This window comes from Psittacula echo (genome assembly GCF_963264785.1).
Source record: "Psittacula echo genome assembly, chromosome: 4".
NCBI lineage: Eukaryota > Metazoa > Chordata > Aves > Psittaciformes > Psittacidae > Psittacula > Psittacula echo.
This window is the reverse complement of record NC_137738.1, coordinates 26,844-41,966: the sequence shown is the minus strand read 5'-3', so window position 1 is coordinate 41,966 and position 15,123 is coordinate 26,844. Positions and strand designations below refer to the sequence as shown.

The 15,123-nt window shown below is 39.8% G+C and overlaps 1 protein-coding gene across 1 annotated transcript in view; it reads right to left on the bottom strand.

Moving 5' to 3' along the window:
* Positions 1-3,596: 3,596 nt before the first annotated feature.
* The window catches only part of HAAO (3-hydroxyanthranilate 3,4-dioxygenase), a gene marked incomplete at both ends in the record, with an annotated part of 30,003 nt that continues 18,476 nt past the window's right edge, over positions 3,597-15,123 (bottom strand). The window contains 4 exons of the mRNA XM_080614990.1: positions 3,597-3,675; positions 5,004-5,086; positions 6,251-6,319; positions 7,462-7,607. Coding sequence (XP_080471116.1) covers positions 3,597-3,675; positions 5,004-5,086; positions 6,251-6,319; positions 7,462-7,607 — 377 coding nt within the window. The remainder of the gene's footprint in view (positions 3,676-5,003; positions 5,087-6,250; positions 6,320-7,461; positions 7,608-15,123) is intronic.

The following is a 15,123-nucleotide window of genomic DNA, read 5'->3' as shown; positions in this document are numbered from 1 at the left end:
TTTGTAGGCCTTATTTCAGTATTACAGAAGCAGCTGGTGAAGGCTTAGGCTTTATTTACTGTAGCAGGATTATTTCTTTGTTCAGTATTATGATTCCTTCAAGCAGTGCTAGTTGTTTTGAACCAGTGTTGATGTATAATGTAACCATGCCAATCAACATAGTTTTGTTATGGTCTCATATTTTGGCACTTAATAAGGAGAAATATAGTGAGATGCTATCAATTCATTTCCATAATACATGTAAGTCAGCATAGCTCAAAATAAGAGCATAAATGCCCTGTCAGGTCAGACCTGTCAGCCCAGTGGCAATACGAGACACTAATTACTTTAAATATTTTTGATCTATATTGCTAACTTACATGAACTGAAAGAATGACCATAAGATGTAAGTTACTTGCTCAATTTGTGGTACTATAATAATGCTTATATCACTCATTATATGATTTCAGTGCTATAATAATAGGAAACAAAATGTGTCAACAGATAAAGGAGGAGTGATTTATATTTCTCTTTACAGAATTTACCAGTTCTCTCACTGGGATTAAACACATAAAAGGCACTGAACAGCCACAGTCTACTGTGATACTTTACTCAACCGGCAGGATTGGGCCACATCACCTTTTCCCATTTGAAGTAAAGGGGAAAGCTCCTGCTGACTTCCAGGTTAGGTGAGATTTTGGCTGCCTCTCTGCAGACACTTGTAGGTAGACTCAGACTCTTTTTTTGTGTCTTTCTGAGCTCTCCAAGTCAGCTCCAGTTTGTGATTCTGAATAGTCCTGCATGTGTCTGAATGTAATAATTAATTTCTGAAATATGGTGTACGTATGGCTTCTGGTATGTGTAGGTTTTATGGCAATGCTGCTTAGAATATATATTTGTATAAAAGCTTTACTTTTGAGTCTTGGCAAATCAGTGAGCAACAGATGGACTGTCTGTGCAATACTGTACTAATGAGGTTAGCATAATCTGCCAAAATGTAGTAAGTTTATTAAGTACGAAGTGACACAATATCTCTATAATTCTGACAGAAAATGAGTGCCCAAATTGGGGTATAGGTGCACTTTGTGTAGAAGGAGCTGTAAAGAAGATGCCTTGTATATGCATAGGATATGGTTTTGTGCTGGTGTGTTGTCATGGACGTGCATGAACAAGCACGTTGTCAACAGGAGTACATTAGGGAATGTTGCAGACAACATAACGTAACTAAGCTTTTGCCACTAACCTAAGTCTGAAATCCATCTTTATGAGCAAGATTAGCAGTGGAGTCCCCACACTGTGATTTCAACAACTCTGGTGACAAATTATCTACTGAGGTAACCACACATAGACAGAAACAGGTCCTAACAGCTAAAAGGACTCCAGGAACCAAACTTGCATCTGGCCAACTTCCTCATAAGCAGAGGAGCAGGGGTACATCTAATTTAAAGGTACCATTGTTGGGCAGTTTACAATAGGTTTAAGATGGAGGAGGAACAAAACACCTGAAAAAGGTTCAGTGATCAGGAGCCCCCTGGAACTATTTGAAGACTTGGAAAAAGAGAAGTTGTGGGTTTCTGAATCACAGTGGTTAAGCACCTTGGAAGAAGTGAAAAGCATGTGCTCTCTGTGTTCCCATTTGTGCTCTGCTCTGGTTCTTGCTCTGATTTGAGGCAGCTAGCATAGGAAGTGGGTAGAATTCATGTGTTCAAGCACAGGTTGTCATAAAAGGACTTCATCATAAATATCGTTTGAGTGGGGCCTTAATTGTAAATCCTGGGAGGTATCTAATCCAGAGGTACCTCCATTATTCTTTCTGCTTCTGGATGGGTGAAAGCTGTTGATTATTCTTGACATTGTTCTACAGGTTGGACGAAGCCTTGGGTGACACGGTTTAGTGTGAGGTGCCCCTGCCCATGGCAGGGGGGTTGGAACTGGATGATCTTAAGGTCCTTTCCAACCCTGACTATTCCATGATTCTATGTTCCTGTGGTTTATGCACTTACGATTTGGTGTGAAATACAGAAATATTTCTGCGGCTACCCTCTAACTGGTGGACTGAGAATGTAACATCCTGGTACCCTAAATTCCTCAATGATAGCTGTTTGCTCAAAGAGAAAGCAATTCTGCACACATGCCAAAACCGAGGATAATCAGATAAATGAGTCCCTTTTTCAAAAGGAATGTTGTAGCTCCTTTTCATGTGTGACACCCCCAATAGCCTTAAGGGGGTTATTGGGGCTAGGCTTCCAAGAACTAGGCTCAAAATTTCTCAAATTAGGTCCCCTGTTGTTAGGAGGATGTAGCAAAATTCTGCTGTATGCTTTACTAGGAAAGCCACTGAGCTTACATATAAGTTATAGATTAAAGCCAAGCCACCCGAGTCTTTCCCATCAGAAGAATGAAAACTTGCACGTAACATCCCAATTTAATAAGCTTTGAGGGTGACAGATGTATTTTCTGAACTTCATTAGCATTACAAAAAAAAAAAAAAAATCAAGAAATGGTAACTTTTTGCTTTTTCCGCCATATCATTGGCAATACCTGCAGACATTTAAGCAACCTGTTTGTTGGTGTTAATGTGAAGGACAAATAAAAACGAACACACAACCCAAAACCAACCAACCAACCAGAACCCCCAAACCCTAAACCAAAACCCTCCGCAGGGTTCCTAGAATAAAAGCAGGAAAAGATAATTCCACTCTTGTTATTTCTGCAAGAAAAATTGTTCAAAAGAAGCAGCACTTAGAAACTGATTACAGTACTTTTTTCTGCTCCCTTGTTCCCCAACACATTTGTTGGGCTACTTTGACTTGAGATTTCTGCTGCACAGGAATGCTCATGATCCAGGTGCTCCTGTATTAGTTATATTGCAGTGCTATGTTCTCCATAATGCAGAGGCAGCAGCCAGCATGGGATGTGTGGCATGCCACTGTGATTGATATTGCATTGCTGGAGTTGGTAAACTGATGTTCCCTGAAGTCACTGTAGCAGTGATGTAAGTAATGCTTGATGTTGCTGCAGGTACTGCTTCCCCCTTTACTAACGCACCTTCCTCTCATTCACAAAGTGCTGAGATCCTCTCGTAGTATTTTGGTTTTTATAGGGCCTTTTAGCCAAATATCTCAGGAAATCTGCAAGCTCCCCCACTGTGGGCTGGGTAACTAATGTTATACCCAATTTATTAGAAAAGACAAGACTGAGACAAAGAAGTGAAGACTGTTACTTAAGCAAGCATAAAAGTATGTGTCCTATCTCCCTTTCTACATCTTATGGCAGAGACTTGCATTTGAAAAGCCTTTCACTTATTCTAGATAGTATCATATACATTATTATGTAAGTAATCCTGATACTTGGATCTGGTTTCATTTCCTGTCAGATAAGAATTTTTGTTCTGTTTGGGTTTTTAAACAAAATTATTGATTGTAGATTTTGCTGAAACTTTAACTACTGAGGAGGGGGAGGGCAGAGTTTTAGCTGGACATAGCACTTGACTGCAGTAATTCAGTGTTATCATTGGCTTAGACTAATCATGTTTCCAGGTATTCTGACTAACAGATCATTAAGATAAGACAAGTAGGTTAAAACTTAGTTGTCATCCAAGTCAGCTGACACAGGAGCTAGGAATAGGGCTGCTTGCGCTTTGGATCCTGAGCAATGCAGAGAGCAACACATTCTTCTGTTCTTTTCCAGCAGTACCTAAAAAAATAGAGAGATGACCCAGTGTGTATGGGGGGAACCACACACTCAAACCAATAACTAGAACATTGATGCTGCTGAAAAGTAAGGGAAAACGAACAAGTTCTGTTCTGAATATCCTTGTTCTCTTTGCGTATTGGCCTGTCTTGTGATATTTAAGGGAATTATTCTGCACCATCACCAACCTAAGCCAAACATCATGATGTGGTGAGGAAGAATGTATATCTACTTACAGATGAACCAAGCAGGAAGGTATCTATTCTGATCTTGGTGACAGAAGGATCAGAACAAAATCACCTCAGTGCAGGTATTATTTTAACAAAATCAGTATCTACACATTCAGTAGTATTTGCCTTGTGGTTATCTCTCTCATATTAGCTATTTCCAATGGCCAGAGATCAGTCAGTGTGCAAGTGACGTGTACAGAAGGTGCCTGCTGCAAAGAACTGATAAACGCCTTAATGGTGGCAGATCTCTGCATGTGCAGCATGCCATGACTTTGAAAACACATGTTCATCTGTTGGACTGGAGGACTGGGGTTTAATTTAAGTGATTTCACAGAAGTGATGGAAGTAATGGTGAAGGGAGGAGGTGGCTACGTGTTGGAATAGGAGGTGAAGTTTCAGCTCTTTCAGAAAATGTTTTCAGTGCTGTACAAAAGGTGCAAAAGGTGCACACTACTACCTATGACATTTTTCCTGTAGGAAAGAAGGCCATTTTTGTCATCTGCCTATAATCTCCTGCATTGCATTATCAGTGAGTATCCTTCATCCTTCATCCTCATGGTGGGCACTTTATCACCTCATGCCACTCATCACGGGAGTTGGCAAGTGCTATCCCTTTCCATTTCCTCTGGAAACAAGGTTTTTTTTTTCCTTTTCATATATTGTGTGTGCCATGATTATGAAACAGCCATAGGCATCCTGCTCCAGGAAGAGAGCTGGGTTCTTAGTCTGAACCCCAAATCTTGCTGCACTGAGGTTGATTAAGCCTGGCCTGAAGCTTAGAGGATCTGCTGTGATTGCCAATGGGTGAACTTGTGCAGTCTACCTTTATGAATGGTCTTTTGCATGCTGCTTTTTCTTGGTAGTGCTTTTCTTTTTTATTTTCCCCAGTTTTAATCCTAAGAGGTGAGCTAGAATGAACATCTAGCTTTGTTTCCTCCTGAAGACACTTCTGCCCTGAGGAATAATGGAGGCTGTTGCAAATCCACAGCCTTCACAGATCCTGTGTTTCTGCACCAGCTGATGTGCAGCCTGGTGTGGACCAAACACACATCTTGTTGGAAGATGAGAAATCATGCATTGAACCACTTCATCTCTACTCACGTAGTCTGGGCACGGACAAGCAGGCTGTCACCAGCAGATAGAATTAGAGTTTTACCATCCATGGTAACAGTTGATGTGCCCTCCTGAAGGGAAAGAACAGATAGTCAGTTTTTAATTTTCCATGTCCTTTCACTAGCAGAAAGAAGATGCTGCAGGAAAGTAAATCTTTTCCACTGAAAGAGCGATTTAAATCTGCTCTGTTTCATGAAGCCTAGCTAAATATTCAGCTGCTCCTCCCTGTCTGACACTATTAGCATCAATAAAAACATGGTTCATTCTTTCCCATCATAAAGCAGCAACCCACTGCCAGAGTCTTGGGGGTACTATGCTACTAATCTAACCTAACAGCCTGCAAGCTGGTACAGCTCTGGAAATAACAACCTCCTCCTAACTCAGGCTCCTCTTCTACTTTTCTGATTCCTAATGTCTTCTTACGTCTTGAGAAGCCGATCACAAATCAGCAGGGATCTGACAGAAATCACTCATAGGAGCCCATCCACACTGGAATGGATTCATCATTGTCTTGTCAAGGAGAGGAGCCAGGCTCTTGCCAGCAACAAGGTCTTGATTGCACAGATGCTGTCTGCTGCCGTGTAAACAAATGGCTTTCAGTATTTTTATGGCTTTAATCAGTATTTGATGGTCCCTGTGTATTTCAACAGAGCAGGAACTAATAGAAATATCTTCCTCCCAGCTCCTCCCGCCCAGTCTAGGCTGGCTATGAATGAGAACTAGCTGTTCTCCGTTTTCCCCTTGGGCTGCAAATCTTTCCTAGAAGCCAGCTGAACAAAAGACATCTGGATCACCTCCCACTGTGCTTCAGTATAAACAAGTTCTCAGACTTTTTAATTGGCGTATTCTACCTGCTTTCAGTTTGACTTCAATATGAGGACAAATGTTATAATGTAGAAGACATAGGCGATGCTTTATTATCACTTGGAGGCATTCTGATATAATTGCAGGATATACCCAGGGGAGGGTGTATTAAAATCCCCACCAAGACCTGATGGAGGATGCCCATATCTCTGTCTTCAACGTAGGTGAGAAAACAGACTGGTTTTATGGTGGCAATAGTTTACAGTTATTTTTCATGATAGTTTAAAGCTGAAGGGTGGTGCCTGTTGACCATCTTTTCTAAGAGAAGGTAATCATCTTAATTTCTGTTGCTGGTGCTAGAAGTCTTTACTACTGTTCAATCTGAACTGAAATGTAAACTCGTTCAGTAACAAATGTGAATTGCCACATACCAGCTGCCATATCCAGATATCTGAATTCTTTTTGCTTTTCTCAGTTGTTCCCGGTCCATAAGCTATAACCTTGAAAGGAAATAGGAAATTAAAGTAATGGATTCATTTCAGTGACCAAAGTGTACATATTCATCTTCCAACAGGATTTAAACTGTTCTATTTTTACAGAAAAATATTCATAGAAGATGACATTATTTTTACAGACATTAAAATTCACATTATGTTTGGTACTCTCATATTGATTCCTACTGATAAAAAGGGAACTGATCACACCTGCCACTCCTTATGCTCCTCTGCATCCTCACTTATCTATTCCTTCTGCCTCCTCCCACTCTCAGCTTTGCATCTCTATCCTTCCTGCTTCTGCTCTTGGAACAGGCACTTCCTTCTCATGAACTCTAGACCCTGTCAAGAGCCTGTTGAAGTAGAAAAGATTCTTCTCTAAGCATTAACAAAGCTGCAGACTGGACCTTATTTTTCTCATTATCTGCCCTTTGTGTTCTTCCTGACAGTCCCACACTGTCACTATGCTGTCAAATGTATTGCATTCTTCAGAGTGTGAGTCCAAATAACCTAGGGAAGGAATATGTTTTGCAAACTATTGTGCATACAGCACGGATATTGAATGATGACAGCTTCATTTACTACCAGACTAGACTGTGTTCGGCTAAAGTGAAGTGACATTTGAGAAGTGCAATGCTTATCGCAGCCCAGGCTCTCTGGTGCTGTCCGGTTTTCCTTATTTCCACTTCATGTAGATTGAGGGGAAGGAAAAGAAAAATGTATTGACACCCCCAGCTTAGACTTGGTTAAGTTATTCTGTTCAAACACAGAGGGAAGCCAAGCACACTTGAGTAGTATTTGCATCATGCTGGTATTTCTGATTTTGTAACTATGGAGGGGTTGGGGGTGGAATGAGCAAGCTGTTTCAATCCCAAAGGAAATGAATGGAAATAAGGTTCAGGTTAATTCTGTGAACGGAACTCTCTGAGTTAGGAAGCCTCTGCCCTAAGCTAGTCAAATCAGTGGATGAAGACAGGCGCTTCCAGAGGGCAGGGCATGTTAAGACTGAGTTGTTCTGTAGGGGTGCGTGACTTCCTCTACTGATTGCGTGTTGTTCCTAGGCCTGGATTCACTCAGTCTGGACAGTAGGCACCTACTATTTATCTTTAAAAATACCCCTCTCTTTCAGAGAAATTAAACCCTCCTACCTCTGTTTCAAAGTTATCTCCAAACATACTCAAGGATTTCTTCTGCTGTATTTCACCACGATGATCATTTAACCAGCCTTGGAAGGAAAATGGCTCCATAACAGAGGTGAAATTTAGAGGGAAAGGTGTTTCTTTCAGGATTTCATCTGTAAGGAAGGTGGAGGGTGATCACTGACGCTTGCTTCCCTTAACCTTTGCAAATGTTTTACTGTTACTTACAGCTTGAAGGGTTCAGTTTACAGATACTATCTAATCAAAAGTCAGTTGTAACAGTAAAGAGTGCTATGGTCAGGACCTAAGGGTGTAAGATGCATGTATTATGTGTGTACCTTCATGGAGTTGCTTCTTCCAAGATGTTGTCAGAGTACTGTGCATCCACACTTGTTAAAAATGCATTCAAACAGAATGCAATAGACTACATAGTTCTTCCTGGCATAGTCTTAATTTTCTTTCAGACCCGCTTTTGTGCAGATAAAATTTGGGCACTTCGCTAAGTGACCCCTTGTATATCCCCATATAAGTGGAATTAGGCCCACAGAACCAGCTTACTCTACATCTTTTACATGGTTAGTACTGGCTTTTATGTTGTTTCTCCTTTCTGTGTTTTTAAATACACTGACCACAGTGAAGCAAACAGGTTATCACAACCTTAAATTTCATAAAATGTCTTTTCTATGCTGTTCTTGGAGTTGCAACTGGATTTAATTTCCAGTAATTCTCCTTCATAACTGGTTTGATTTTAAATAGCTGGACGAGTGAATGCACTTCCATTGCAGCTGGCCACATGCAAGATTTGTAATGTGTGCTACGGGTAGATGAAATTAGCTTTAGTTATTTACCAGCTCACAGTGAAGCGCAGAGGCAGCGCAATTGCCTTAGCGATCCCAAGCAGTTTGTTCTGAGATGCCATAGGGGAACACCCTTGGCATTATTACTCTGGTTCTTTTCTCAAGTTTTCTTCCACTGCTCTGCAGTGCTCCAAATGTATCATTTCAGTTTTCCATGGAAGGCCATTTTGTATGCAATATATATGCACTTTTTTAACAACATGTGAGGTGGTCAGTGCCTCCAAGGTACAGAATAAGCTACTGCTGTTTAGTAGATCAGAATAAGCACTGGCTGGCTACATCCATGTCCAGACAATCTGGATGGGATGAACCCTTTTATTGTAGAAACAGGTTTTTGTTATTCATAGAATCATAGAACAGTTTGGGTTGTAAAGGACCTTAAGCTCATCCAGTTCCAACCCCCCTGCCATGGGCAGGGACACCTCACACTAAACCATGCCACGCAAGGCCTCATCCAGCCTGGCCTTGAACACCGCCAAGGATGGAGCACTCACAACCTCCAGATTTCTTCTCTCTTCTATTAAATGGAAGAAGTCAACATGTTTCTGCAAATGGTTTGTCTTGGCAATGCCTCCTTCAGGGCAAACTGAAAGCAACCTGAAGAAATCTGCAGCAAAAGCATAACTTTTTTGTTCGAAAGCTTTTTTTCTTCAAGTTTTTTGTTTTAAAGAAAGCTTCCTACTTTTCCATTATTTCACACCAGTACTTAACACACTTCTATTAGAAGCAAACTCCTCCAGAGAAATGAAGAAGGGCCAGAAGGAAAATGAAAATCTTTACGTTAGATTTATTCTAATCTGGGCTTTGAAATATTAACAGGATCTAGTCTGAACATTCTGTACTTCATAATTTGATAATACAACAGAGCAGTTTTAAGGTCACTGATGATTTATGTTCACATTGCAATATGTCTGTCAGGTTTTGTGTTTTCTTAATTTTTACGAGTTTATCACATTTGCTTTGGGGGTTATTACGAATCTTACACACTTAGTCCTTAAGTTATGGATATGCTCAACTACAGCTTTATTGGAACATTGTTCTTTGGCTAGGGTCAGATACAAATTAAAGGTCTAAAATATTATGACGTATATTCACCCACAGCAGAGGAGAAGAAAAAATAAAGACATTTTATCAGGAGGTGCTCAGTGAATTAGTATTCCAATAGATTATATTTTTCATTAATAGCAGCAATCTTTACCTCCTGAAGTAATATAAAGACGATAGAGGTTTGGGAGGTTTTGGTATTAGAATAAAACAGGTTACTCCTGAATTCAGAAAAGCCTTTTGGAATACAAAAAGTTACCCTTGGTAGGGCTTCCTGCTAAAATGCATGCCCTAGGTGAGATAGTTACCCTGTAGGGCAAGAGAGAAATACCAAAATGCCGTGAGTATCCTGCTCAGCTCAAGGGGATACATCTCCACAGGTCAAGAATTCCAGCATCATGCTATTTAGATATTGTTGCATATATTTCTGCTTAGCCTGTACATTAGCTTTGAACAATATCTCAGGTTATGTACAGTTGATGTGTTTCCAGAGTTCTTATGTTTTAGTAATACTGTGAGACAACATGTTTAATGATGGTAAAGGTAAAAATATGCCAGCACAATGCAAGAAGACAGCAGTTCAAAGCTATCTAGCTGAAAGTCTTGCGTATCTCCAAGAAATATGTCAGTGAGCGGAACATCGAATCTAGTATTTTCTTACATGTTCAGGAGATCCAATTAAATAGTTCAATAGCAAAATCCATTTTTTGTAGGTCATTACTATTAAATATTCATATCACAGCAATCCATTCTTTAGGGGGTTTACAGCTCTTTTCAGCTTTCAATTAGAATGTGATGATATCATGTTGAGCTCAAGAAGCCATGTTTACTGAATGAGTTTGTAAATAATTTAAAAAAGGAAAAGACAGGTCTTAGAGGGATTTGATTTCAGTGAATAGAAACTGTACTGAGACTAAGAATATGAAGCTGTGCAAAACTGGAGTCAACACCTTGCAGGAAAACAGCCAGTGAACGTACAGGTAGTTACTGCCTCACCAGAGGCCATCTAAGGAAGAGTTTGAACTTGCTGCGAGTACTGTACTTCTGATAGCAATAAAGAGGACTGCCACTGGCCTACAAGGTATACGAGGAGGGTGTATTTGCTTACCCCAAACTTGCGTGTTACATGGAAGCTCCCTCTTCCCTACCCCTGTGATGTGCCTAAGCCCTCTTGTCAAGAAATGAGACCATGTCATTCTCCCAGAGTGTTATTTCCTGAGACCTACTATCCCCAAGCTCTTCCCATAGCTCTTTTACAAATCTTGTTTCTTCAAGATTTATTGCAAAGGAAGAGAGCAACAAAGCATGTGAAATACAATATATTGAAATAATGTCAACTCTCAAACTGATCACATGTTGCCTTTATGAAATGCTATATTTTACAGTGACATGCCATCTTTCACTTATAGGCAGCACATTCTAGGTGGAAGGATCTTTAAATCACCTTATTTGTTCTTAGTAATTATGAAAGCCCTTCCATTCTAAGTCACTGTGCTGCCTCAGAAAAGGTCTGTCCTTGCTTGCTGTGACCTCATCTCCATGCAAGGATGTGAGAAAGTCCCTTACGAATGGTGCCTTCCCCTGCCAAAGCAGAAGACATCCTTATCCAAAGTGAGCAGTTAGATCCTCTTTGCTTTTTTATCCTTTTAACTGAGTGTAAAATGGTCCAGACTGGGGATAGAGAGCTCACAAGTTATTTTAGCATTATGTATTCATTTATTTATTTCTGCTTTTAATCATCCCTTCTATCTCTTAAAGAATATCATAAGGAATAGTTCGGATGTGACAGTTTTGGAGCGGTTCACATTTACTTGCCAATGCCAGCAGTAATATGTACCCTGAGGTGTTTCTCTCATACGTGCATACCTAATTCCTATGAAAAGTCTGCTTTATTCTCCACGTTAACAGAAATGTCAGTGAGACCGGTAGGACTTTAAGACCTCTGCAAATAAAACCTGTGGACTGAGGGATGTAATTTCAGGTTTGAAAAAATAAGTAATTAGCTCATTCCATGTAACAGTCTAGTGTGAAAGCACTGATGGTGACTGATTACTTTGGGGATAGTTGGTTCATTTCACTGATGTTGAGTATAGATGCAGAAACATTTAGCTGAAAATGCAGCACTCACTTGGTGTAATCATACATTTCCCTGTGTAATTGTATTTGTTTTTGTAGCATGCCCTGAAAATTGGCATGACTGGTAATTTCTGACTTGTCCCTGGTAATTATTGCTAGGCACGTTTCTCTGTGTCATTAAATCTATGCTGGAAACAAAAGAGCAATATTTCTTTTTCTAATTGAAACAAAGAAGTTTGAGGGAAGCTTTGAAAAATGCTTTTGCAATAAAGAAATACAGCCTCATGAGAAGGAAATCTCACCAGCCAGAGGGAAGGGAATAAATTAGAACAACAACATTGAAAGACATAGGCCATAATTCTGTTTCAAGGCTTTTCGTATCTGGCTAGGTCATTGTAATTAAGAATGATAAGTACTGACCACATTCCAATCCTAAAATCAGGAGTCTTGATTTTTGTTTCTGAATCTCTCTTTTATATAACTGTAGGCACTTCATTAGCTGTCTGTGTGTAACTTCCGCTTCCATAGGAGAGGAATAGGATATTTCATTATAACAAATGTTCAGACCTCACTGCATTTGTGAGACAAGGATTTGTACAGTGTGTGTGAGCTATTCCTACTAAACAGTCTTAGAAACACTAGTGAAAATGCCAGACTGACTCCATTAGTGAGTTTTCTGCTTCAGGTGTTGCTGTCTGCGGAGCATTTAAGAGCATAAGGAAGAAAAAAGCTACCTTATTAGAGAAGACATACCTGCTGTGAAACTGCTCTGAGCTTCACAGCTCTTAAAAATATTAGGGTTTTTTCCCACTAAAGTCTGAACAGAAAGGAAACAACTTTATAGGGCATTTATTCCAATTTCCCTGATAGGATTATTATATACATTATCTGCTAAAGGTCAGTAGTGACTTGGTTCCCATGGTGAAGCATTACGAGAGCTCCTGAAGATTACAGTTTATGTTCTGCCTTTCTTTGAGGAGACTCAGCTGAGAATATTGTGGGAGAAGCAGACTGCTTCCTAGAGATTTTGGGGTTTGGTTTTGTTTGTTGTGATTTGCAGTTCTGGGCTCTGGGAGCCTAATGAACTTCCTGAAACATTCATGGCTCTAGAGAACATGCAACCTGCAGTCCTGGTTTTGGGATGATGTGTTGTAGTTTGGGATTAAAAAGTTTAGTAGAAGTCTTCATATGGCAAATTCTAGCAGCCATACTCCAGACATTGTAATTCTACTTTATTTGTGCATTGGTGATAGGTTGGTTTGTCCAAGATCTTCATCTCCAGTACTGGCTATATACTCACCGGGGACCAGTGTGGTGCGGAAAGTTTTTAAATACGGAGGGAGGGGAAACAGATTAAGCCAGCGAGGCATTGTATGGACATACAGGACTGGAGATGCACATTAGATGCTTCTGTTCCCTTCTACTTTTTGCAGTTCAGGTGGGCTTCAGGAGAGATATGAAAATGACTTGGGAGTTACTTTAAGGTTTTAGGTATGACAGGAAAGATGAACAGTGTATTTAAGTCGGCATCTTTGCCAGAATAGAGACCATGAGAATGATATGAAAAAGGAGTATACTGAAGTTGTTGATAAGCTATCGGAACAGTGTTTCAGAGAACTGTACAAGTATGGTGGGTCTAGTCAGTTTAAAACAGTTGTTGCTCTGTGTCAGTTTGAATACTGTCGTGTCCTGGAGGCCTCTGGTGGGTGTTTGCCAGATAAATTCCCTAGAGGAACACTCATTAATATCTAAATGCTTACATGCTGTTTCTTTTAATACAAGTATTCAAAGCAGAAACAAGTAATATAAAAAGAGCAATCTATCTAGATACGTTTGAAGTCCTTAAAAGGTGAGAAATGCATCAAAGAGAATCAAACGGTTTTCTAAACATCTTCGTAGCAAGTAGAACTTCAGGTTTTTCTTATTTTCAGCTATTAACACTCTTCTCTTTTGATCTGCTTGTTTTTATACACCAATGAAACAAGACTACAGAGGTTGCACTGATTTAGCTACAGAGGATTAACAGCACAGAAGCTGATTATTATAGTGCTGAGCTCACCCTTATAACTTGTTTAATAGCACTTCTAAAACCAGAAAATATTTGTTTATAGACCATGCCCTAGGCTATATGGTATTTCTACTCCAACTGACTGAAGAAATTACCCAGTTTTTCATACTCATTCAGACCCCTAGGTTTTGTCTGCTCTGAATCTCAAGCATCAAACTGTGCTGTATTCTAGCAATACCAACCAGATTCTAGGTCCAGACTGTAAATTACCCTAGATACACCTAAAATTGATGAAAGCTTTGCTAGTGAAGTCACTACAGGACTGGTGGTTTGGGTTTTTTGTATCGTAGATCTGTATGTTCACTGGCAATAAAGCTTTTATGGGAATTCAAATTTCATTTATAATTAGAAGTAGACTAATTTGGATAAACAAACTCCTGCCATTCTGCCTACATTGCTAATGTTCTTGAGGATCATTTTTAAACAGGCTTAACTTAGGAAGTCTTTTCTTGCACTTTTTCCCATCAAATGTCACATGAAAGAAGCCTGGATTAGTTCAGTGAGCATGGCAGGATACACTTTTGAACTTCTGGATACTTCTGTGATCAATATTCAGCCATTACTGTTTATTAGAACAGTGGTTTGTCTTTCTGAACTCTCTTTGTCCTCTTGAATGTAAAACTGGGATGAAGTAGAAATCCTGAGAGGACCTTGCTTCCAGTCTGATTCAGCTGAAAGTAACAAGATTTGCTTTGATAGCTCTGACTCTTCATGTCAAAAACTGTGTAAACCAAACCAACCTGTATCCTAAATATATTCACCCTTATTTATAAAAGGAGGGTGAGCTTTCTCAGGCTTTGTTTCTACACGTGGTAACAAAAGAGGTGAGTAATTCAGTACAAAACAGTGCCAGGGAAGATGCCTCGAGTAAGGATTGCATGCAATACATGCTTCTGATTATATTTCATCTCATGGTATTTAAGTCGCTCTTCTAAAAATGTATGTTTTTAATAGCTATTGCTTTCTCTTCATATCTTCTGAGTTCCCTGCTTTCTGAGGGGCTCGCTCTTGTTGGCTGAGACAGAAACCATAAATAAATCAAGAAAAGCTCAGGACTTGGGTGCTTGGTGGTTTTTTAAAAGCAATTGGAGCTTGATTGATTCCATTTATAACTTTGCTCTAGGAGTGAGCTGCAATCAAGGGTTTCCTTCAAAATGTTTTCCTTCAGTTTTGTTCCATTTCTCTTAAAAAGGTGAGGCTCTTGTTCAGGCTTATATAGAGATGAACCTGAAAGCACTTCAGCTGGCACTTTTAAACTGATGGGATTCTGAGGTTTCAGAGCAGAACCTGAAAGAAAAGGCTGAAAGCCAGCCCTCTGCACAGGCCAGCTCACATCTTGCTAAAATATATCTGAAGTGAAACATCATGAGAAACTGCTGGTAGCTTGTTATGTGTTAAAAGATCATGCTGGCTGTTGAAATCTAGTTCTTAAAGACACCAAGAGCTGCTGAGGGAATAAATCCAGAGCACGATTTCTCTATCAGTTGAATATACTTCCAGAAGGAACTTATCACCAACTTACTCATATCTCGGTTTGTTGGTTTGGGGTTTTTTAAACATAAGTGGCACTGACAGCAGCTGCTAGCTGAAAGGTCTGTAACCAAAAAATGTGGGGTATTTTCCTCA